Genomic DNA, 24,092 nt, shown 5'->3' on the forward strand with positions numbered 1-24,092 from the left:
TACCCTCTTCTTTGGACAGAACTGCCCATTGAACCAAAATGATGGAAACACATCTGTTATCTGCAACAGCTATACAGTTTTAAAATTGGGACAAAAAATACTTAAAGGTATAATCTGGTATAATAGAACACTGCCCTGAAGCCAGGTATAATTTAAAATAAAAGAGATCGGTGGGCACATGGAAACCGTGAACTCAATGCGAAAGAACTCTGTAGGAGAAATACCGACTGACACTCCACAGATAATCAGCAGATGGATCAAAGATGGGCAAGGAGGAGCCCAGCATCCATTAATGATTTAGGCAGATGGAAATGATCAAGACGGGCATGACAAAGGATCCTCAGGTGTTTCTGACATATGGTGGGGCGAGGGCTCTGCGGGGAGCCCAGCTGCCCCCTCCTCCAGGACTGCAGAGCTGATTCCCACCGCGTTTCCGCCGTGGAGCTCGCATGTTCTCCCCGTGCTGTGCTGCTTTCCCCTCGCGGTCCAAAGATACGCAGTCATGTGAGCAGGCATCCGCAAGGTGCCCACAGTGTGCGTCCTGCAATGGACTGGCAACCCATCTAGAAAATTCCCCCGCTTTGTGTCCTAGCTGCCTGAGACAGGGTCTAGGCACCTCACTCTCAATCCCTTTATTCTGCAAGATTTTGGAGCATGGATGGATGGATGGATGGATGGATGGATGGATGGATGGATGCTTTTGACGCTGTAAGATATTCGTTTCATATTACTTATGTTATTTCATGCCTTTTTTGTAGCACTTTCTTGGAAAGACAGTGGTAACACGTAACGCATTATATTGTAGGTCCACCATTTTAAATGTGTAATTAGGACGATCGCACCCCCTTTCAGAAAATGGAGCCGGCTAATAGGTAAGAAACAAATAATCAATCCCCTTTGGCTCGTAATGCATATATGGAAGTCACACGATAGCGATGAGAATGTAAAATATAGCGAGTTAAAATGTCTATACAAATCATTTTTAAGGTTATGGCCACCGGCGGAGTGTGAGTCCAGAGCCACGCAAAGGCGCATTTGTCAAACGGACACGAATGCAAAGCGTGACGTGCGACTTAAGCCCCGTCGGCGCTCGTGGGGGAAAGGCTGCTGCAGCTGTGCGAGGTCTCTGCAGGTAAACAGGGACCCGCGGGGGGGGTCAGCAGGTAAGCCTCGGGGTCGAGTCCCAGCAGGGAGGCATCCGGGTGGGATGCAAGCTCCCCGGTCCGGTGGTGGACGACACAGCGAAGATGGCAATGGGAAGGGACGGTAAAGGGGGGGGGGAACATACAGATGTGCTGACTGGTCCGTTTCCATGGGAACGGCCCCTCCTCCTCATCCCCCCCCCCACAACTGTGCCTGCAACAGCCTCGCCATCCCTGTTCTGTTCATGTGTCTGGCTGCGCCTTTAATGTATGTCTGCATATATCTGCGCAGGTCTGTTTGTATTCCCCACGCATCACTGCAGCTTGCAGCAGTGTCTGCGCAGGCCCTGTATGCGCGTGTACGCTTGCTTGTGTGTGTGTCTAAGCTTGCACAAACAGGTTACAGCCGCTACCACATCGCTCAGGGTGCGGAAAACGCGTAAAGTTGTGTCTCTGAATTTATATATCAGTGCATGCATGCGAGGTTGAGTGTCGCATGCATTTATCCCTGATTTGGGTGTCCCCAACCCAAAATGAGACATGAAAAATGGAGATGCTGAAAAAGGGATGGAGGTTGGTTGTTGGTGGTGGTGGTGGTGGTGGGGGGGGGGTTATCAAACAGAGTGGCTCTCCTTCCTCTAAATCAATGTCGGCTGTTGCGAGGCCACTGTGTTCTGTGGTGAAAGAGAGTGAGGAGGAGGAGGAGGGAGGGAGAGAGAGACTGAAGAGGAGGCAGTGCCTTGTACTATACACGACACAGCGCTGCTCGTCTGGGGCAGCGTTTCTGCAAACACGCGCAGGTCCTGCACGCACGCGACCGCTAAGATGTCGAGCCAGCCGAGGTGCGCACCGCGGGAAACGGAGCAGGCCCATGAGCCTGGGTTCGATGGCATGCTGCCCTTGCCCAGCTGGATCTGGCTCTCGCTCTCGGTCGATAGAAAGGCTCACACATCTTTCCGGACAAGACCGCCCCCTTGTTAAGGATGACAGGAAAAGCCAGCGCTTCGCTGACCTGCCTCAGCTCACACCGTGATGCTCCTCTTAGGCGTCTCTCGGAGAAATAGCACCGGACGGAGCACACTAGTACTTAGCGTTAGCCACGGCTACAAGGTCGTGGCACTCTGAGGACATAAAGAACGCTAACATGACCCACTGGGGACATAACACCCAAAATGGAGGAGTAGGACCAGCTTCAGCACTAGATCCCATGATGTTTCTCCATATCTTATTCATTTAATCTTCTGCAGGTTACAATCTGTGCTCAGCCACTCAGCCTCAGGCACATCTGTGGTTCCTTACACCTTCTCCTTTGATTGACCCTTACTTTGCCCGGCAAATCATCTATTTGGACTTAGAAGAGATGAACATCATTGTAGGACAATAGATACAACACTGGAAATAACAGGATTTGAAGGAACCATGCTGCTAGCGAATGAGAGATAAATCCCAGCCAAAACACTCCTCTGGTGGGGAGATGCTAATTCGTTGTAGCATTTGGCTACCGCTGGTGACATCGCAAGAACAATGTGGTTTAGATCCATTGCTGGCCTCTAGCACCCGGTACACGGTTGAGAATAAATAACATAATAAACAGGTCAACTTTGGGGGCTACAGAGCTCACTCAGAATCTGTGCTGGTTTAATGTGGGGGTGTCTAAAGTCATGTACAGGGAGTAGCATAATGCTACGACAAAATGCAGCTTTAGCGTTAGTTGAAGATCTGGGCATTCGACCAAGGATGCTGATGGCATTTTACACCGACCCAAGGGGTGAACTGGGAAGGCGTGGGGGCACGTCTCTGCCACAGCAGACTGCCATTGATCTCCGGTACACAATGCCACACGTCATTTAAACACTGATTAGTGTAACACAGAGTCATTTCAGCTGTTTTTTGGTACCGTTATTCTATTGTAGATTTCACAATATTTGTTTTGTAAGTACTACATCCCCCCCCCCTTTTTTAGCGCTGATTTCGTTAGCTTATTAGCTTCTGTGTGTAAAATCTTTATATCGGATCCAGAAGCTTGTTTTTTGAAGACGTGTCAGACAGCATCATGTATTCCAATGCAGTTCTGTATGCAGACCCACACTGGAATCCTCATTAACAGCCATCTTGTATTTTACCAGTTCGTAAAACTTAACCAGTTTATTAACAGGCCCGCCTATGACTTAATGTAATAAATTCCCTACTTTACTCAGTTCACGTAACCAAGGCAGATATTGCCTCTTCCTCATTATCAGCTAATTTTGAGATGCATGTGGGATCATTAATGAGCTGGACGTGTTAGTGGAGGTTTACAGCTGTAGGGGGTGGAGATGCCATTGAGGAAGATGTTTAACCAATTGGGGCTGGCTGGTAACCAGAATGACTGTAACAGGTACATGCAGCTCCATCGGAAGCTCTTTGGCAGCAGGTTGGAATTTTTTTTTTCCCCGAAAAGCAGAACTGATGACAGCGGATTATGCAAGACGCCCCACATGTTGAAAAGTCAATATTTTCCCTCCACGTTGCCGTTAAATAATGAGTCACGGAGACTGCGACGGACATTTCCTCGACCGCATCGCGACGCCCAGGTTCTCACTTTACCTGCGTGCCGCGATTTGGTTTGTGACGCTTGGCAGCGATTCCGGGCGCAAGAGATCAGACCGTGATCGCTGCCAAAGCATCGACGGCAGTTCCGGAGCGCCAAATTTCTCTCAAGAAAGAGAAGGTCCATCGACTTGAAGAGACGACCGCCGCCTTTATAACGAACATGGGGTCACCTCAGAGCGATTTTCAGGGCCGGACCTGAAAAGACGAACTTCCATCTCTGCCTGCTCGTTTCACCCCGTTCACCTCCTTTGACTTTCCGTTTGCCGTTTTCCCTGTTTTATTTCTTCTCGCTGTTTCTCATCTCATGCCCCCTGCTCCTCCCCCCATCGCCCCCGCCCACACCAGTGGCATTACGCGGCGTCTCTCTCTCTCTCTCTCTCTCTCTCTCTCTCTGCAGCTGCCTGCTCTGTATGCTAAGGCCGCTCCGTCTGCCTCTTCGTTTTATTGAACTATTTTTAAACCGGTCACATCCCTAACCTTGACTGGCTGTGGGGGGGGTGATTGAGAGATGGAGATGGTAAGGGCGGGGCAGGGGAGGGGGCGGAGGGTTGAAGAGGAAAAGGGAGTGAGTGAGGCCGAGGAGGGAAAGGGGGATGGAGGAGTTGAAAGACAGGAATGAAACAGGGGAGTGGGGGGATGAGTCAGTGAGCAAATGAAGGATTGCAGAGGCAGATCGGCAATAAATACCCACACATATGCACAGAAATGATTAAAGATGGTTCAGAGCAGAATGAAGCACAGAGACACGAGCAAATAAGCGTCGGACGGCACGGGGCACCTGTTTGGGGAGGCGAGTGTCACGCTCCACACTTCCTGTCAAGGTGAGCACCAGTTAGCCGGGGGGATTTATTTGGGATGCAAAGCATGGCTGATGACATGCCAGCCTCCAGCCAGTGCCGGGCAACCTCTGCAGTGGACACCCCCCCCCCCCCCCTAACCCAACCCCCCACCAGCCAGCAGTTCCTGTCAGATCTGGCCTCCAAACCCGGCGACACATTGCCCCAGTGTGGCGCACTGGGGTAACAGCATGACAACATGACACGAGAGCAGCGAATGGCGATCAGACGAGGCCAACAGCAGACACAGCTGCCCTCCGACGTCTGAAGGCGTCGCTCTTCCAACGCAAACAAGCCAGACGGGACTGACTGCCAGCATTTCAGCCGTGTGACACCCAGAACCACCTTGCTGGTGAAGGAACTGCTCCTAGCTCCATGATTTGTTAAGGCCCGATTCGTACAATATCACTATGGTAATCATCACATTGAAGCCATTTCACGGACATTGCTTGACCTGCAGCTTTTAGGAATAATGAGATACATGGTACTCAGCCAACTAATAGCATAAATATATCCTCATTTCTCTTGGAAGCACAAGCATGAATTAAAGCCTGCGGACACCTATAATGGAATAATTGAAGAATGGACACGATGAACAAAGCAGCAGCACATATTAGGAAACCCCAGCAATTCAGTACTAGAGGCTGCGATGCGTCTTGAGATTTTACACAGGATGTTTCCCAACATTCACATTGCCATCCATTTTTATAGCCACTTACATTTTATTGATATAGTAGACGCTTTTATCCAAAGGAACAGACCTTTCTGTGAGAAAATAGGGTCTAATCAAGGGCCCAATAATGGAATTTCTTTGCCAACCCAGGGATTTGAACCAGCAACCTTCTGATCACAGCCACAACATCCTAACCTGCTAAAGGAACGATCCACAATGCCAGCCAATCCATCACACACCCACAACAGCTAAGCATTTCATCCTTGCGACCCCACAGCTCGTTACCCGGTCTTTTGAAGACAAGCCTGTCGCCTTGCAATGCACCCCTTAGCAAACGTGGCCGAGGACGTATAACGGTTTTCACATAAGAATTATGGTGTTTATCTGGATTCTGACAGAGCCATTTCCACTTTACAATACAGGAAATAACTCAAAAAGTACATCCTGGTAGATGTGCTCCTGCTGACAAATATTACACGTCCAGTGAACCAGGTCCTCCTTAGTGTCGGGAAAAGGGGGCTATAAAACAGTCCTTGCACAGATTATGAGGAGACATAAAGCTATGCATTTAGAGCACAGCGGCACACAAGATGGGCGAGCTGAGGGGACCGGGAACCAGACACACGGGCTAGCACTACAGAGAACACTGTCCTGAAGTTCTGGGGAGCCCGTGAGCACTCATGTCCCAGACAGGGTAGCTCGTCTCCCCGAAGTACTGTTTGTGACAATGTGGGCGGCACAAACCTCCCTCAGTTTCCAAACAACGATTCACTTCAGCTAACGAAAGAGGCTTCGTGTCAATGGGATTGCAGGGAAGTCCAGCCTGACAACACGATGCTTCAACCTGCACCTACACTGGCCATGTAGAGCCTCAGCCAAGCGTCACCAGCAGCACCCCCTAGCTGTAAAGAGCACATAGAGCGCACCATCTGGGAGAAAGCGAAACGGGCTGAAGTCGGCATCCCCTCAGAAGATGGCGCCGTAGACGGATGCCTGTACTCAGCAATGGGTTGACAGGCACCTGCCAGACTATGGACAATGGAAGTTTTAGTTGTACGAATGATGCGAAAATACCAATTTCATGCCGGTGTCCTTTAAAAAAAAAGCATAGCCTCTTGCACATGTAAAACTACTGCAATTCATATTTACTTATGTCCAACAAGCCGGTTACGAATTATATTAATTTTTATTGTCTCTTTACCATCCAACGAGACAAAAAATTTAAGTAATACAAAGTAAAAAGGTTTGGTACTTAAACTGCAAACCCAAATGTGCCTTTGGGAATGGTTTTAAGAGAAGGGTTTGTGCAAACACACTGTCTCCAGCATCATGTAGTAACCAAACCATCTAAAAGCTTCACCTATTTGACCCTCAGTGTAAGATCATCACCCCACACCACTGATATTGATAATTTACTCTGTACCTGAAGTGACGAACAAGACAGAAATTGCTTGAAACATTGTTTAATCTTTAATTTCACCACTGATGTAGGATTACACAATCATGGAGGGGTTTGCTTGTTTGGTCGAAGGTCTCAGTCTCTCAGTTCTCCTCATCTGAAGGACAAGGAAGAGAGAGAGAAGGTGAGGGGATGCGATGCCGCCTGCAGTCGATCGAGCTTGAAGCTCGAAGTGTGAACAAACCTACTTAACTTCACAACCAAGCAAACAGTAGGTGGAAGCTGTTACGTCTTTAGATTACGTCGTATTTCTGAAGTACTTGCATCAGAGACTTGCTTCAATTATACATGAGAAAAGCAAAGAAGACACTCTGCTCCAGTATGTAAAATATAACAAAGCACTCTCACCTTCATCCTCCTCGTCCTCCTCCTCATCCTCCTCGTCCTCCTCTTCCTCCGAGCTGAAAGTCCCATCTGGGAGGCTGTAGACCCGGATTACTTGCTGTGGACCAGAAGACACAAGAACACACATGTTGGTGTTGCCTCACCATAGCGTTTTCTCAGGGTACACTGAATCCGATACAGCACGGACATGTATTCCAAAGCTAGGTTTCTTGCTAAGCCGGATAACTTATTAGATTTAAGGTACCACAGTTTAAATGGACATTGGGGTCTTTCTTGTGTTCTTGCGCACCCATTTTGCATCATCTTCCATTTCTGATGACCAGTTCAAACACACAAGAACAGAAGTACAGAGGACTGTAAGAAGCCCTGGTTGTGGTTCTTGCTCCTATCCAAACATCAAAGATGCATCAGTTGCACCTTCCCTGAACGAAACCAATCCCATGATTCATTGCACCCCAAGTTTGTTCTTGGGACGCAAGTTGCCAAGACCACAAGTATGATCTAAGCATTCTTGGTACTGACAAACACCCGTTTATCGTCATTCACTTACGTTTAGCCTAGACTACCTTAAAATCAGACAACTTATCCATTTAACTGTTATAGGCCCCACGTCAAGACCTGCGGTTTATAGCAAGCCGCCTTATAAAACAGTGATGAGTTACCCATCGGCGCTTTGTTGAAGACAAAGAAGAAACCGGAACATCTAACAGGCATCTGCAGAGCCAGAACTTCACGGCGCGGCCTCACCTTGTTGGGGTCCTTCAGGATGAGGTACTTCCCCTCGTCCAGCTTACGGCAGATATCGATGACGCAGCGCAGGATTCCCCAGGCGTTCTCCATGCTCAGGTTGATCTGGCTGGCGAACTCGTTGGGCTTGAACTGCTGCGTGCCGAGGATGACGTGCCGCGACGAGTCCTTTACGTGGTAGCGGGACACGTACCTGCAGGAAGTCGACTGCTCAGCTCACGCCCCCAGCGCAGACCCAGTATCCCCACTACATAAGACGCATTAATGCTGGAATAGCCAACAGCTACAGGTTAATGCTACTACTTGAACAGAATATGCATGACGGCTTCAGTTATCGTTTTTTTTTTTTTCTTCCATTGCTGTGGTTTCCAACGAACCACAGAAATTATGCAAGTTACTTTGAAATACTTGCTAAATTCTCTAAAAATAAAATTAAGCATACAAAAACACACACTAAAAGCTAAGAATAATATGGAATAGAGACAGAGGAACAAAATTCCCCCCCCACCTTAATATTTTTGGTCCTACTCAACCCAGGAGCGGTAAAAATGAGTTTATAGCTTGTGTGCTATGGTTAGAAATAAATGAACGGGGCCCTGTAACATCAAAGGCCATGCATGGAGCTTTCTGCAGACATGGAATCTCCATCACCAGGTCTGACTCGCTGAGATGTACTTCTGGACCTTAGACATGGCCTCCATCCGCAGAGGAGGTCAGCACATTAAAAATGCTACGTAATATTAAGGATTATCGTGAGTCATGTGTGGCCAAGTCTAAGCGCTACCCCCCCGATTCCCCTATGCTCCCCCCCCATGATATCTCACCCCAGCTTGAGGTACTCAGAGCCAGCCAGTATGGCGCAGCAGGTCCAGCGGGCTAGCTTGTAGCTGTTGTTCTTCAGCTCTGTGGCCAGAACGGCCCCCCTCTGGGAGTCCAGTTTCTGGCGCCAGTCCACGCCATTGCAGTACTGGGGGGGGCGAGGAACACAAGCACCCAATTGGCAGGGACACTCCAGAAAAGACACACACACACACACACTCCTTTGAGAGGACTTCCCATCGACTTGGGACCATGGTGCAGTTCCGGTCTCCTTTCCAATAAAGGTCAAACACACTTTCAATTTCCCTTTTCAAAACGAGCAGATTTAAAAAAAAAAAAAAAAACTATCATTAAAAAACAAAGGTACATTTGTAATAAAATGACCCTGGAAGAACAGAGCGTGACCGTTCTGGGCCGAGTAAAAACACGGGTCAGTAAAACCCCCCAGGCCTGTCCACAAGTACAACAAAAGCCCAAATGTAACATCAGACAAAACAAACATGACACCCCCCCAAGCATCTAATTCCCATTATCATGCAAAGTTACTTGTATTTATATTAAACTAATTTACATTAATTACATTAGATATACATATAAAATAAAAATATGTCATATATTACCTATCATCCATAACAGTGAACTATTCATAGAAACAAGTGCTGTTAAGACACTAAAGGACAGTATATTCAGAGAATCCTTCAAACTGACTTTCATGAATGTTTAGCATATTGGCATTACGAGGTAATATCTGCATGATACACCAGTGGTACTGATTCTGAAATTAACCAATGGACGAATGGATAGATAGATGAATGAATGAATGAATGAATTCACTGACTGACAGGGAGGGCCAACAGACACTCAGCTTTGTTCCCTCTTACCCTGGAATCCCACTCGTTCAAGGTCTTGATGTTAATGAAGGAAACTTCCCCGCTGGCCCCTGTCATCACGCCGTCATGCTCGCAGCGCACTATCAGGTCAATGTCGTCCCCCAGCTTCCACCGCCGGTACCTGCGGAGAAGCGAGCCCTGAATCTGCGCACGGCCTCCGACCGGAAAGCCTCCAGCTAGAGGCAGGACTTTGTGACCGAGAGGCTGAATTCCTCCGGAGCCCTGCGAGCCGAACCGACCAAAGACGCAATAAGAACGTTTCGATAAATCGGCAGCCACCAGGTTAAAAGGACGCACACGATCCTCCAGCAAAAGGACCGCCAAGACGGGGGGGGCAGGGGGCTCACCTGTAGGCGACAGAAGCCACCTCGCTCTTATCCATGTCCTCTTCCACAAAGGGGTTTGAGTTGGGGAACTTGTACCGCTCTCCTCCCTAAAAGGACAATTTACTGGTAACTACTCCCCAAGCGCAGCACCTTCTAGCAACTCAAGGCCTGAGGGCAACAACTCATGGGAGTTTTAATTAGAAAAAAATGTTCTGAGGGCAGAACAAAAAAATAATTTGTTCAGAGAGGATAACCAATCAGACTGTAGAGGAGGCGGGACTAACATCTGATTGCTCGGTCTTGCCTCCTCTAGTTGCTCGGACCCACGTCCTCTACAATCTGATTGGTTATCTTCTCTGAACAAATGCTTTTTTTCTGCCCTCAGAATGATAAAAGGGCGGATACAAATAAAAGACCCAAATGCTGCTTCTATTAACAGTTCATTGAGTACAGTTTGGCCCAGTAACATTGCAGGGACTGTATGAGATTAGAAGTTAGGGAATCGTTTATGTTTTAGCACAGAACCGGGCTTGAGAAGAAAATCCCTTCTGGGTAAGGATGCCGGTCCGCAGTAGAGACCTACCATGCGAAGGCACTGCTGGGAGAAGTTGTGGTTGATGTACGTAGCTTCCATGGCCAGATTCCGCGGTGAGTTGAAAGAGTTGCCCTCATCCTGGGGTGGCTCGTTGGCGGTCTCACTGACCGTGAGCAGGTCTGGGGGGGTACAAAAAGCAATGAGAGATGTCAAAGAGCCTGGATCAAGGTACTGTTATCTGCTAAAATTCTTCACAGTGTGGTTTAGTTATCGCACTCAAAGCAAAATTCAAATTCAAGTTTTGATACAACTTGTTTCTTTGGATTGATTTCAGGTTAAGATCCTTGATCTGGGGTCAGGACAGGCAGTCGATGAGGACCTCTTAAAATCATAATTGTACATCAGGAGGTCAAACATGGATTTACTGCCCGGGTCACACACAGCACAAGCCAGCAGAGCGTAAACGCAAAGCAGCACAGCTCACCGAAGTCGGAGTTGTCCCTCTTGTCGAAAAAGAGCTTGTTGCCGACTCTCTGCACTATGATGTCCCAGGAGTTGACTGAGCGCGTGCAGCACATCAGCGTGGCCAGGATGGCGTCGGTGGCAAAAACGTTACCCTGGGTCTTTGCCAGCTGGGGCAGGAGCACAGGGAGGAACTTGTCAGGCAGCAGCGCAAGCAACAGGCATCATGGGAACAGGCGCAGCCCAAGAGATCCACCCCAGAACTGCTTAGCTCATCCCGCTTGAGCCCAGCTACACCCAGGAATGATATCAGCACTAAATGCGATCGTCCTTTAAGCAATTTTACATTTCATTGATTTAGCAGGCGTTTTACCTAAAGTGACATACATTTTGGGAGGGGGGTTAAATGCCTTGCTCAAGTAAAACCTGGGATTTGAACCGGTGACCATCTGATCATAAGCACAGGATCTCAACCCACTGAGGTGAACTTTAGTCTCTTCAGCCTAAACACCCAACCATCAAACCTAGTCACTTTAACCAAGCCTGTTGGTGATCTTTAACAGCTAAATGCAGGAGGATTTCCTTCAGGCAGTGATGAGTTACACTGAGAATCCAGTTGGGTGACCATCGGCCCTTTGGGAAGGCCCACCTTGCGGATGACGGGGTCATCGGTGGTGGTGACCGTGTGAAAGATCCTCTTGATGCTCTTGAGGGGCTTCTCGTTGCGAGTGGAGATTCGATCGTAGGCCTTGTCGTAGTACTCCAGGGCGCCACAGCACTCGCTGGGGGCAGAGAGGGGATGAGGAAAGAAGATTAAAGGTATATTAAGGTAAAACAAAAAAATACCAGAGCAAATTAAAGGCATATTAAGGTAAAACGAAAAAATACCAGAGCCAATTCAAGGTATATTAAGGTAAAACAAAAAAAGACCAGAGCCAATTCAAGGTATATTAAGGTAAAACAAAAGAACAGAGCCAATTCAAGGTATATTAAGGTACAGCAAAAAGGAACAGAGCCAATTCAAGGTATATTAAGGTACAGCAAAAAGGAACAGAGCCAATTAAAGGTATATTAAGGTACAGCAAAAAAGAACAGAGCCAATTAAAGGTATATTAAGGTACAGCAAAAAAGAACAGAGCCAATTAAAGGTATATTAAGGTACAGCAAAAAAGAACAGAGCCAATTAAAGGTATATTAAGGTACAGCAAAAAAGAACAGAGCCAATTAAAGGTATATTAAGGTAAAACAAAAAGCTAACACTACATACAGCCTTTCTGGTTCCCTTCCCAAATCCACAGCCCCCCCAACCTCCATGGATAGAGAAACACAAATGAAGTCAAACTGAAGTGGGTTGATTTTGGGTGCTAATGGCACCCTAGAGACCAAAAGGCGATACTTACATGTCAGCGGGGTCAGCTACCTCCATGTACCTCATCTTCATCAACCTGGGGAAATCCATCTCCTCCTTCACCTCCCAGTCGCTACGCACCTCCACTGATGAGTCTCTGGGCTTCAGCTGTGCCTTAAATATATGGCGGTTAGAGTGTTAGGAGATGTACAGGGGGGGGGAGGTGTTTCACAAAAAAATCCACAAGCAGCAGGCCTCCCCCAGCGGTCGTCGGGCGCAGGTTAGCAGAAACGATTTCAGTACCTGAGACTTCTGGTCCCACTTCTGACGGACACCGAACTGCTTCTGGAACTTCTTCTGCAGCCGCATGCGATCCCTGGGCAGAGAGAAACGGACGGGAGTTCAGGCGGGGGGGGGGGGGGTCAGTCCCAGGCTCTGTATTGGAGACCACAGGATACACTTCGGTTTGCTACGCCATTAAGCACTAAAGAAGCCTGCTGCCCCACATCTTAGTGAATGTGAACGAGGAGACTGATCTTTAATGCAACACCAACACCAGATGTTAACAAGCCTCTGCCCTTTAAGGTCTTTGGCTAAAGCTGGAACTGAAAAACCAGATAAGATCTCTGGTTCAGACCAGAAAACTGGAAGAAAAATAAAAGCTATTCTGTTCCATCCCAAAGTCTAACCAGACTATAAAAAGGCAAGAATAACATTTTTACAAAGACCCAAGTTCAGAAGCACAGTACAGTGGCACCTTGGGCAGGAGTTTAAATAAACTGTTTACCAGATTTAAACACAGTAAACCAGAAAAGACACACGCGGGATCTCAATAGACGGAAATCAACAGGCAGCTGAAAAACAGGATGCTAGCAAAGTACATGGTGCAGCTATAGGGGGCTTTACCCGCACATCGCCAAACAGGGCGGGTGTGATGGCAGGGAGTGGCATGGGGGCACAGGGCCTCAGAGCGTAGCAACCTTTAACCAGGACAGAGAGCTGAGGCGTAATGCACCCGACATAACAAACACGGCCCACTCGCCTCTCCTTCTGCTTGGCGCTCTTGGGCAGAGTCTGCATGTTGAACTGGGTCATGTTCCTTCGGTCCTTGTCTCTGCGCAAGTTCCTCTGGGGGAAGGAAGGCAGGCCGGTTACAGAAGTCAGTCAAAAATCTCTGAACGCGTTCAAAGCAACCAATCAGCTGAGGAGACTTTACTGCCAGATGGGCCACGCCCTCCATACAAGCACCGCCCATGATCGAGCCTGTTCCAGGGTGGGACGAGGCCGACACATGCGTCGCAGAGATAAGCGAGGCGTTCGGGGGGAGAGGCTCACCTGTGCAAAACGCATGCGGTTTCTCTGGTAGGCCGTCTTCTGCGTCTTGGCCGTGTCCACCAGCTGGAAGCTCGTTTCGTCCTCTTCGTGGAAGTAGGCATACTGGCTGCCCCCACCAAACTGGGAGGAATACTTATCTGTAGGATACAAGTCCTTGTGTCACTATTCAAATACATCGACACATATTAGGCTCTTCGTACATTTTTAAAACAATGAGTTTGTTGGCACACAGTGCCGGTCATGTCAGGTAGACTGCGACGGACTTCACCAGATATCTCTCTGACGAATATAATTTTAAAAAAATCCGTCTATAACCATTTTAACTCACTCGTGTATCTCTTGTCCTGGTACGTCGCTCCGGTCCAATCTGCTACCTATCAAATGTTAAATTGTGAAGATGGTAAATGAAACATACTTCAACACACACATCTAAGCCACATAACACTGAATAATACATCTATTAGAGCATATCAAAATAATTGACAAACTACACCTACACCAATTAGTACATATTAATATTATTGACAAACTAAGACTTTCCCCATATACAGCTAGATATTTTATTGCACAGACAAATGTTTTAGGACGAATTTTACAGGAAATGCCAACCAGGGATTATTAGCTGCAGAATTCAGGTCAGGATGTCATGTTTTTAGCCAGCAGCTTTGCTGGTGTGTTGCCTCAGAATCACAGGGGCAGTGCAAGTCGCCTGCCAGTCACGGGCAGCTTAAGGCATGTTCCTACCCACCTTGCCCAGCCGGTCGCCCTTGCTGAAGGGCTGGTAGGGCATGTCTTTAAACTTCTCTGGGACTGCACAGGGACCCCAGCCATGGGGGTTGTCCTGGATGACAGGGGCGTGGAATTTCGCCATAGCCTGTGGGGGGCAAGAAGGCAGCAGAGTTGCTTTATTTCCTCATCGAGTCACATGCAAAGTTCCCAAGAACGGCATCATCAGCCTGAGGTTTCCTCGAGGTCTCAGACGATGCTCAGCACTGCTATCTCCAACCATGCCCAAGGCATAGGTCAGCTTGCGCAGTGGACTAGTCATCACAGACCACGGGAAACAGCCGAGTATTCATGCCAGCACTGAGGGCGATCACGATTGCTTACAAACACACACAGACCCACGGAATGGCAGTAACCCCACAGTCGTCTGTAACTTTGGAGCCACATCAGGCAAACGCAGTTTCAAACACATGACACACTGTGACCAAGAAATAAGGAATTAACTGTGCAAACGGCTTAAATCCTCAACCTATCCGACTGACTGGGAATGCCGTGCATTTACACATTTAAGGCAACAGGGCATAACGTTAGAGAAACAGGTCAAACAGCTTAGCCGTGAAAATGACCGGGACTCTTTCAGAATGAACCGGTATCTTAACGCCGGCAAAAGCGGTAGTAGAAACGATGAACAGGCAGATTCAAAAAACCTTCAGTGTTCAAAAATGTTTACGTCTGCATTAAAAAAAAAGCTTGGTTTCCTGTAAAAATTTAAACAGCTTTTATTCCTTTCTGCAGATTAAGACATTATACCTTTACACGAGTTAACTAGGCCTTAACACTGGACTCGGATACAGGTCGCATCTTTTTGCATTAAGACATTTATCATACTAAGGCCCCTACTTACTATCCAAAGGGCTGATACAGCAGACACTACAATTTCACATTTGCCAACTTAATCTATAGATGCCAGCTAAAAACACAGCAATTTAGTTACACTACATCATTCTCTGCATTCAGTCAACAAACTTTATATTTTTGGTTAAACAGCTTAATTGAACTACTAAATAAAATCAGAATTACTTCCCATCGGTGTCTTCGGGATAAATTAAAACTTACAATAACCGTTCAGAATTGCAATTTTGAAGCGACTTTCCCAAACGTCAGGCAGACTAGACAAAAAGAGACCAAACAACACATATGCAAGAAAAATGCACGTAAATGACACATTCTAAAGTACCCAGTACCCCTCACGCATATATATCCGCATTTATTACCTTGAAATATTCTTGGATGTTACAGATAACTAATGGATTTACAATTTTTATATCCACGATTTCCAATATGAGAAATTTGGAAACTCGCCGGCGGAAAAGCCGTAAAGCAGAATCCGTTTCCGGACGTGATGTCACAGACCGCCTTCAGCAGTAACAAAGAGAAAAAGACTGTAAAGTTACCTAATTAAATATATTATGGATATATTCTATGATCATAAATAAAAATATAATTTGTGGAAACGTAAGGCCAATGTTGTTTCAAAAAATATATGCAAAAAATTAGCAAATAAACCACATGTCGCAAACAATACGCTTTACGGCAGGAAACAGGCTGAAATTTCTGCACAAACGAGAAGAGTGGACGGTAAACTGTTATTGTTGCCGCTTCATTCTGTTTGCTGTTTTTGCGTATGCATTGTTGTTATTGCTATTTTACTCGTTTGCTATACCCCCATATTTTTTAATTTGGTGTTATTAGTTTTGCACCAACAGATATTCCGGTTAAACTAACGTAGCAACACTATGGGCAGCTGCCTGACACATTCAGCAGGCGCCAGCCCAGCCCACACCCCCTTGTTTAACATTAAGCTTTTATGCAGCGTTTACAACTGCTCAAACGAAACTGTTAACTGTTATTATTGAAGTCCTTTGATATAGTTAAGATGCTTATAGAAATGCCGTTTAATGTCCTCCAGGTTTCCATTATCGTGCCTCAAAATAAATTTGAAAACAAATATTGATTTCAGTCTTGCGTCATGTATCAGAACAATTAGGTACTATTTTTTTTAAAATATTGATTGCCTTCGCAGTAATAAACTTATCCATGCTCTTATTTTCTTATTAATAGAATTATAATTTAACCCCATGTCGCCGAAGAGCAACCACCATGACACATGCACCTTGCATGGAATGTTACTCACACACGTACCATCTGTAATATTAATAATAGTGTTCTCTATATAGGCAATGCGCTTTGGACTCAACAGTGTAGAGGGACTGAAAAACACAAACTTAAGAACCGTCTTTGTGGTAAGTTGCTATAAACAAGTACCCAGACTGAGAAAGGCAAAAGCTTTTCGAGGAAATGTATGGAATTACAGTGCATGCAATGTTGCCTGTATGTGTAGGCTGAGCTGGTGTATACTGACCCAGGTTTACGTGGGTGTCTAACTACGTAGGACCTCAGATTCATAATGTACGACTTCAGGAGAGAATGTTCTCCCTCATTTATTACAGACGCACCCAGATCTTACAGTAACAAATGGAAATTAGAGCTAAATTCACTCTGGTCATCTTATTGTAACTTGAACTGCACACTATTTAGATTTCTACAGTAATTTTTCAGTATCTCATAAGTAGCAACTTAAGCTCAAGATGCGCTGATTGTGTCTTTGTGCATTGTTTAATTCACATAAAAAATTTAATTGAATCTCTTCATTAGGTATAATGTTATGCAAATGTAAACAGTGCAAACTGTAAGCTATTTTCTAGGTTAAAGCATCTGTGTTGTAGACGTTCGGGCGTCCAGTTAAAAAGCAAATAATGTCTTCCCTTGCCTGCTTTACAAGTGTGTTTGGGTAGCTTGACATTTTCAGTTGGGGTTTTAACGAAGGCTGTGAATCAATTGTGATCATCATTTCTGTCTCCATCGCACATCCAGACAGTAGTGTTGGGTGCATTGATGCTCCCACTGCTGAGAACTGTGGGACTGCGAGCATTCTCAATGGCGTCGGAAACATATTCTTCTGGCACACATTCAGCTGCTTTTGTCACCTGTCCTAATGAGCAGGTGGCCAAAGATCTGGCCAGGTAACAGTATCAAACCTCTCAACGATATCCGGCTGTTGATACATTCTTAAAACAATGAGTTCAATTATAAACAGTTATTATGAAACGGGTTTCTGAAGAACCTTTCACCTTTTCGTCAACAGTTCGTCTTTTATTGTGAATTTTCGGTAACACGTTAAAATAGTTCACTTTAAATTGGGATTTACAGGTGGGGGTTTCTGACCGACTAAATGGAGTAATGAAATCTGGGAACAATTAATGAAAAGAAAACGTTTTCAAAAATAAGGCGTCTTAAATCGTGATAGGGTGGCAGAAACCAAAAATCCCAGTTAGTCCTTAGAGACAGAATGGAGTAGCTTCTTTTTCTGAATCCTGTCGAAATCAGATGTCTAGTTACTACCCGTTGAGTATGAGGTCTGCGCCATATGTGCCGAGCAGAAAACAGAAGAGGCCGCACGAAATGATGGTTAAGTATTATACGTAAAGCAGAAGCGGAAAGAGGCAGTAGATAGACCTGAAGCTTGTTTGCTCATGTGTCAAGAGGGCCGCTCATTATAGTAACCTTGAGGAAGATGATTATCCGGAATTGATTCACTAAAATACTGGTTGCTTTAGGCAAACCTGATATGTAAACGTGATTCCTTCCCTGGTGTGATGGTGTGATGCCGTCTCCACAGAGGGATGGTGGAGAAGAAGCTAGCAGCCTGTGTCAACATTGTGCCCAAGATCACATCCGTGTAAGTGTGAACTGCACGAACGCGCTGTGGCGTGTACATCCGCCGCAGGCCGGCAACCTAAAGGCTCAGCTCTGCCTGTTATCTTCCAGGTATGAGTGGCAGGGCAAGATTGAGGAGGACAGTGAAGTCTTGCTGGTGAGTGTCTTTGTTCCTGGCTTGCATTGCTCACCTCGTGAAGAGCTTGTTAAAATTTCTACGCGTGAATGTCTGTGTGTCTAAAAACACCGATGAGCCAAAACTTTGCGACCACCCCCACTTCATGCGAATAATGCTGACTAATAAATGTGTCAAGCTCTGAGATATATTACATGTCAAGCTAACATTGGGTAGTCGACATGTTGAATGCAGAAATGGACAGGGGTAAAGATCTAAGTGATTCTGACATAGGCGGAATTATTATGGTCAGATCATCTCCGTAACGGCAAACGCGGTGTTTATGGTCAGCCATGGTGAATTCCTACTAAGAGAGGTCTGAGGAGGAAAAAACCACGAATTGCTGTCAAGGTGTTGGGCGACCAGGACTTATCAATGTAGGCTTTGAATGAACAACAACAACAATTTTTTTTTGTATAGCGTGTCTTTCCAACATTACATGAAGGTTATCCTGTCTGGTAGAAAGCTACAGCAGGACTACTGTGGCAGATAATTGTAAAGATGGTCACAGGAGTAATATGTTCCGTCACACAGGCCGCGTGCATGCAGACACACACACACACAGACACACACAGCTTCTACGAGTTGCATTGGCTAACCTTTGGAGATTCCTTGTTGTAGTTGGTGTATTAACCAAGAAATGGACATATTGTCCCCAACAGCAAAACAGTAATGGCTAAATAATTTACTGTTAATTTGATTTGAAATGCTTGTTACAGACTTGTGGAATGTAATATCTATTAATAACTTTTAATCTCAGTCTATAAATGTTTGATTAACTGACATTGTAACATAGATTAGTAGTACGTTAAAAGCCCAAGTGAATATGGTTGTAATATATTAGTCTTTTCAGCATAGTTGAGTTCAGTAAAGTTTTTGACCTGAAATGTTAAAAATACTTTATACATGTAGCCTCCGTAGTGAATTACTGACTTTGTGGTATTGTGGTTTGATTTTAATCCATGCCAGATGATTAAAACCAGAAGTTCAAAAGTTTCAGCCCTGGCGGAATATGTAAGGTAAGTAGAAAATAGTTATCTCCTTATGGGTTAAGTATGCACAGTTGAACACTTAATGCTTATGAATTATTCATTTTAGATTTATTTTAGATGTGCTCAGATCTCCCCTTGAAATTGAGTCGCTCTTCAGTTTTTACCTCCCGCTGCGGGTGTGTAAATAAACAAGATCTTAACATGCTGTTATTTATGTACAATATAGCGTGTGCTTCCTTCCTGCCTGGCTGCTGAGAATCACGCAGACTGAATGCCGCCAATGAGGCTGATATGGTGGCTGCTTTTGACTGTAGGTCGAACCACCCGTATGAGGTCGCGGAGGTGATCAGCCTGCCCATTGAGCAGGGAAACCCACCTTACCTAAAGTGGCTGGGTGAGACTGTGCCAGAATAAATGCACCTCTCGCCAAAAACACCCCTTCCCTGGCTGCTACCATCTTCCAAAAGGCACCGAATCCATATGCAGCAATAGATGGAAAGAAAGAATCAGTCCGAAAGAATTCATATAAGTATTTCACAAACCTATTTTGTTCTGTTTGTATTGAAATGGAAATAAAATTGTGCAAAAAAAAATGTCCTTAAAGACTGTCATATATATGAGCCATCACACGGGAGTCTATTTCTGTGGTGTTTCTATCAGACTTTAGAAAGCGTCATACGTTTACTGGCAACGTGAGGTATCTGAATAATTTCATGTTGCACGTTCGCCGCTAGATGGAGACATTTCCCCGCTGTGCGGCGCTCCTCGCTATGCTGAGGGAAGCTCTTCGCTGCCTTATTTCAACCTTGTTTATCTGAATTATACAACACTGGGTGCAAATCATTCTGTTTAAACATGCCGTATTAATTAAGTGTTATTAGTGTGCCCGGCGATTTCTCTCTCCTTAGTACTGCATAGAGGTCTAGATGATTCCGAAGAACACGTCAGCCATAACTACTGTTGAGAGAATTATTAAAATAATAATAAATGTTTTATGCTCATAAAATATTTCCCCATTCATTTGATTTAACTTTTGAGATTACCTTTGGGGTTTTATAATATAACGATAGGACTTTAGTATCCACAAAAAATGGTATGATGCAGTTGAAAACAAATGTTTCTTTTACATTCATATGAATTTATTAAAAGTCTAGAAATTTTGAGGCCAGATTTACTAAACAGGGCAAATTAGCAGGAGGACGCAATCAAAGAAACAGCGCCAATCTGAGTCGGAAGTTACGCGGGTGATCTACTAAAAATGCGCTACTTTATTAACACAGACGCAGTTAGTAAATAACGACCGAACCAATCTACCAATGACAGCGTAAAAAAGCTTTTTCTGGCCTTAAATAATGACGTAATGCTCAGTAAATTGCCTACAGCGTAGTACATCACGTCGCATGATTCATTTAAGAACTCTCCTCTCCCAAATATTGCGCTTTGAAAGGAAACACCTACACATGCATGTGCAGTATGGCCACTGACGAACTTAACTGCGTTAACGCCTTTCTAGCGCTAACTTTTCACTGCGTATCTACTAAATCCCAACCGTACTATTTTAACGTCCCAAGTGGGTAAATCTGTCCCTGGATTACATTACCATTATTCTGGCAGGTCAGTCGTCACACAAAACACGCTGATGTTTGATTAGAAATGTAAATTTATTTGATAATTTTAAGCGAATTGGGGATGTTATAAACAACCAGGCAGTAAAAACCGAAACACAAATCAGTATGTGCCATCCAGCTGTCAAGTGTTTTCCACACAGTTTATACAGGTGATGTCGCCCCTACTCAAAACCATGGATTCATAACTATTTGGGAAATATCTGTCTCAAAATCACCTTGAGATGACAACGTACTTCGCCCATGCTGTCCAGGAGAGGACTGTTCAGACTCCAGATGAGATCTTTCTACACCATACGCAGCATTTCCTCCATTCATTAGCATTGACTGTCAGAACTAAGTAGCATAACAGTTAAAGATTCAGACTCGATAGATTGTCAATTTAAAGCACGATTGTGGCTTTAGAAATTCATTCATCCGTCTATTTGTGGCCTATTCCAGAACCTATACAGGCAGGGCAGGGAATGACCTAGGATGGGGCGTCAACCCATCGCATGGCACATGCAATTCGGCATCTCCAGTTCACCTTAGCATGTTTCTGAAGCGTGGAGGTAAACCAAAGAACCTAGAGGAAATGACACAAATCAGGGTTCGAGTCTCCACCCTGGCTGTAGATGTGTGTCGTTTGCTTTGAGACGTCACTCCACCTTATTTGCTCCTGAAGAGGGCATTAATTTGGTAAAACCATAACCTGCATTGGATAAAAGTGTTAACTGCGATGCCCCATATGTGTGGCAGTATTGTGTCAGAGTATTTGTGAAGCGCACAAAAGCCAATTAGCCCCAGAAGCATGATTGAGTATGAAACATTTTCTTCCCCCCAAATAGAGACACCACCGTCAATCTTATGTTCCTATGGGAACAAACTAGTCCAAAAGTTTAGAGATAACTTAAAAATATGCAGCTATTGGGACAACAAGAGTTATACCCTTGAGCAAGGTACTTGACGCCAATTTCTTGTACAAGATATACTGCAGTATAATTGGAAGCAAAGACGTGGTAACAGGGCACAGGAGAGGGGAGGCCACAAAGGGGGTGTCAGCTCACTGCAGCACACACACGCTATGGGCAATTTATGTAAAATCAGGGAGATACGCGGGAATTACATCTATAGCCCTGGAGATGTGAGGCCGCAGTGCTGTTCACTGAGCCACTGTGAGAATTAGGTCTATTTCGTAGGATTGCTTTATCAGACTAGATCGTTCTTATCTCCTCTTTGATTAGGGTGTGTTACTGTACGTTAAACATTTTAACGCAAGCCTCAAGATCTGTCTTGATGCAAAAATTAAGCTTTGACCAAAACCATATCATTACTTCGGGGGGGGGGGGGGGGCATATATATAGTGCATTTTTATTAGATCTATGATCCATTGAATAGAATCGTCCATTCCCACTTGTACTTGCTTCTCCAACTCCCACTTGCTCTCTAATGACACCACACAACATTCTCATCTTCCCTTGCCTTCCCGACCAGCAGTCTCTTAGCAACATGACTCACCCCCCCTCCCGAGCTTGACGTCGCAGATGGAACGGACACCGGAGCACGTGTCGGCACGCACGCGCGTCTCCATGTGCACATCACACGCGCGGCATGACGTGTCCGTCTGCTGCCTGGATATGGACGGTCTGCCCGAGCTCTTTTACTCATCTTTGTGACATTTACGTTCATGCTGGTTGGACACTCTCTCTAGGATAGACGTCAAAGACAATATGGGAGGTCAGAAGCCCCAGAAACACGGAGTGTGTTTTTTTTTTCTTTTGATGGGCTTTAATTGATTTTAATCAGCGATTCTGGTGATATTTTACTTGAAACTCTCATGTATGATGCAATATAGATACTTTCATAAAGCATTATAATGGTCAAAAAATAAGAATTAACAATGCATTACATGTTCTATTAACAGCCATACTGTATTATGGTGCTTATTTTAATTCTTCATAAGCTCCAATGAAGCTTCATAACGCATTATAATAGTCGGGATAAGCATTAAGTCAATTATAGAGGTATCTATAGTGCATTATGAACAAGAGCTTCATGAAACATTCATAATACATAATAAATACATAATACGTAATAAAAACTGTTACAATGTGTTATTCCTTTTAATAAATATTTATAGAACATATTGGCTTAAATAGTTAATCCGGAAGATGGTCGTGACGTACGCATCTTAGGAAAAAGTTAATTTCTGCTCCAGTTTTTGCATTCCAGAGGCTTTCCCTGTTTTCATATTTCTAATGACTGACCCCCCCCCCCCCCCCCAGGGTCTCCATAGCACAGTTTTGGGGGTAAATTGGCACACCATCAGTTATAATTACCCAGTTTATGTGCCAAGTCATGTTGCTATAGTGGAATGATTTTTGAATAGCTTCAACGTGTTCACTAAAAAAAATCATTATTCAAAGTTGTCTTTTGACGGTGTTTTTCAGTCTGTTTTCTTTTCTCGTAGTGACTTTTGTTTCGGTGATTATCTCTACATTTCGTCTGAGTGCACGATGAGTTATCAGTCACGCAGATGCCTGGCGCGGTGCCTGTCTCTCGTCAAACAATCACTTGACCACCAGGGCCTCCTGTTTGCAAATTCAGGGCCGGAGCCTCTGTGCTGCTCATTATCAGCTGGGCGGCATTGAGAAACAGGGAGTAACGTTTTAATGTCGCCCGACAAGACACCTGCTTATGGTGCCCGCTCACTGCTACTCCTTTTCACTTTTAGTGGAAATGACCTCCTCCCCTCGGGGAAGCCCATTGGGGGTGTCGAGTTTGGTCTCCGGAATGTAAAAGCTGCAGCAGTAATGACATTATTGCTGAGGTTTCTTTGTAATGATCATCATCTAAACGAATTTATCAACCATTAGCATGTTTCTGGTTGGGTGATATTCAGTGTATCTGCAAGGCGATGCTTTTAATATATTTTTTTTTCAGTGGGGGTGTCATATACATGCACTAGGGTTGCCACCTGTCCCAGTTTTCCTGAGATCGTCCTCTTTTTTTGAGCAACATTCTTTCCCGGGACAAGAATACATCTAGTTTAGAATTTTGCAAATAAAACCTCGCTTTGTTTCCTTTTAGCGCTCTTACTTTTCTTCCTGGTTGTGTGTATATATTCAATCCTGTGTCCGTACGCAGTTAAAAACGGCTAAAACACAGCGACGATCGGCCATATATATACTTTTATTTGATTAGCAGCAGACACAGATTATTCATTTAGATTATTATTTATCAGCAGCGCCGGCTGTAGCTCTGCTGCGCGCATCGCCATTCACGACCCCGCCGTAGCTTACATTGCTG

The 24,092-nt window shown here is 45.1% G+C and overlaps 2 protein-coding genes and 1 non-coding gene across 6 annotated transcripts; 1 reads left to right on the plus strand and 2 right to left on the minus strand.

The window, feature by feature from the left end:
• Window positions 1–6,690: 6,690 nt before the first annotated feature.
• eif3d (eukaryotic translation initiation factor 3, subunit D) lies at window positions 6,691–15,658 on the minus strand. Of its 4 annotated transcripts, none has more exons than XM_049013580.1 (16): window positions 15,510–15,658; window positions 14,258–14,383; window positions 13,838–13,883; window positions 13,510–13,646; window positions 13,217–13,302; window positions 12,478–12,550; window positions 12,227–12,342; window positions 11,476–11,608; window positions 10,849–10,996; window positions 10,413–10,543; window positions 9,851–9,936; window positions 9,495–9,624; window positions 8,619–8,761; window positions 7,795–7,987; window positions 7,051–7,144; window positions 6,691–6,799 (listed from the first exon to the last, which is right to left on the minus strand). In XM_049013580.1, the coding sequence occupies exons 2-16, from the start codon at window positions 14,378–14,380 to the stop codon at window positions 6,786–6,788; spliced, it is 1,653 nt and encodes a 550-aa protein (XP_048869537.1). In that variant the 5' UTR covers window positions 14,381–14,383; window positions 15,510–15,658; the 3' UTR covers window positions 6,691–6,785. The 4 variants fall into 4 exon arrangements, with proteins under 4 accessions (XP_048869537.1, XP_048869534.1, XP_048869536.1 ...); XM_049013577.1 differs by having other exon boundaries at window positions 12,227–12,348; XM_049013579.1 differs by lacking the exon at window positions 15,510–15,658 and adding an exon at window positions 15,352–15,374 and having other exon boundaries at window positions 12,227–12,348.
• On the minus strand, window positions 14,480–14,566 carry LOC125743205 (small Cajal body-specific RNA 18). Its single transcript, XR_007398315.1, has one exon. It is a non-coding gene; the product is annotated as a small Cajal body-specific RNA 18 (non-coding RNA).
• A 63-nt stretch (window positions 15,659–15,721) lies between the features above and the next one.
• Window positions 15,722–23,872, plus strand: LOC125742015 (protein CutA homolog). The gene is made up of 7 exons (XM_049013597.1): window positions 15,722–15,873; window positions 16,473–16,538; window positions 17,170–17,318; window positions 17,975–18,034; window positions 18,124–18,169; window positions 19,157–19,206; window positions 19,494–23,872. The coding sequence occupies exons 1-7, from the start codon at window positions 15,805–15,807 to the stop codon at window positions 19,591–19,593; spliced, it is 540 nt and encodes a 179-aa protein (XP_048869554.1). The 5' UTR covers window positions 15,722–15,804; the 3' UTR covers window positions 19,594–23,872.
• The last annotated feature ends 220 nt before the right edge of the window (window positions 23,873–24,092 follow it).

This window comes from Brienomyrus brachyistius, chromosome 5 (assembly GCF_023856365.1).
Source record: "Brienomyrus brachyistius isolate T26 chromosome 5, BBRACH_0.4, whole genome shotgun sequence".
In the NCBI taxonomy this organism is placed as follows: domain Eukaryota; kingdom Metazoa; phylum Chordata; class Actinopteri; order Osteoglossiformes; family Mormyridae; genus Brienomyrus; species Brienomyrus brachyistius.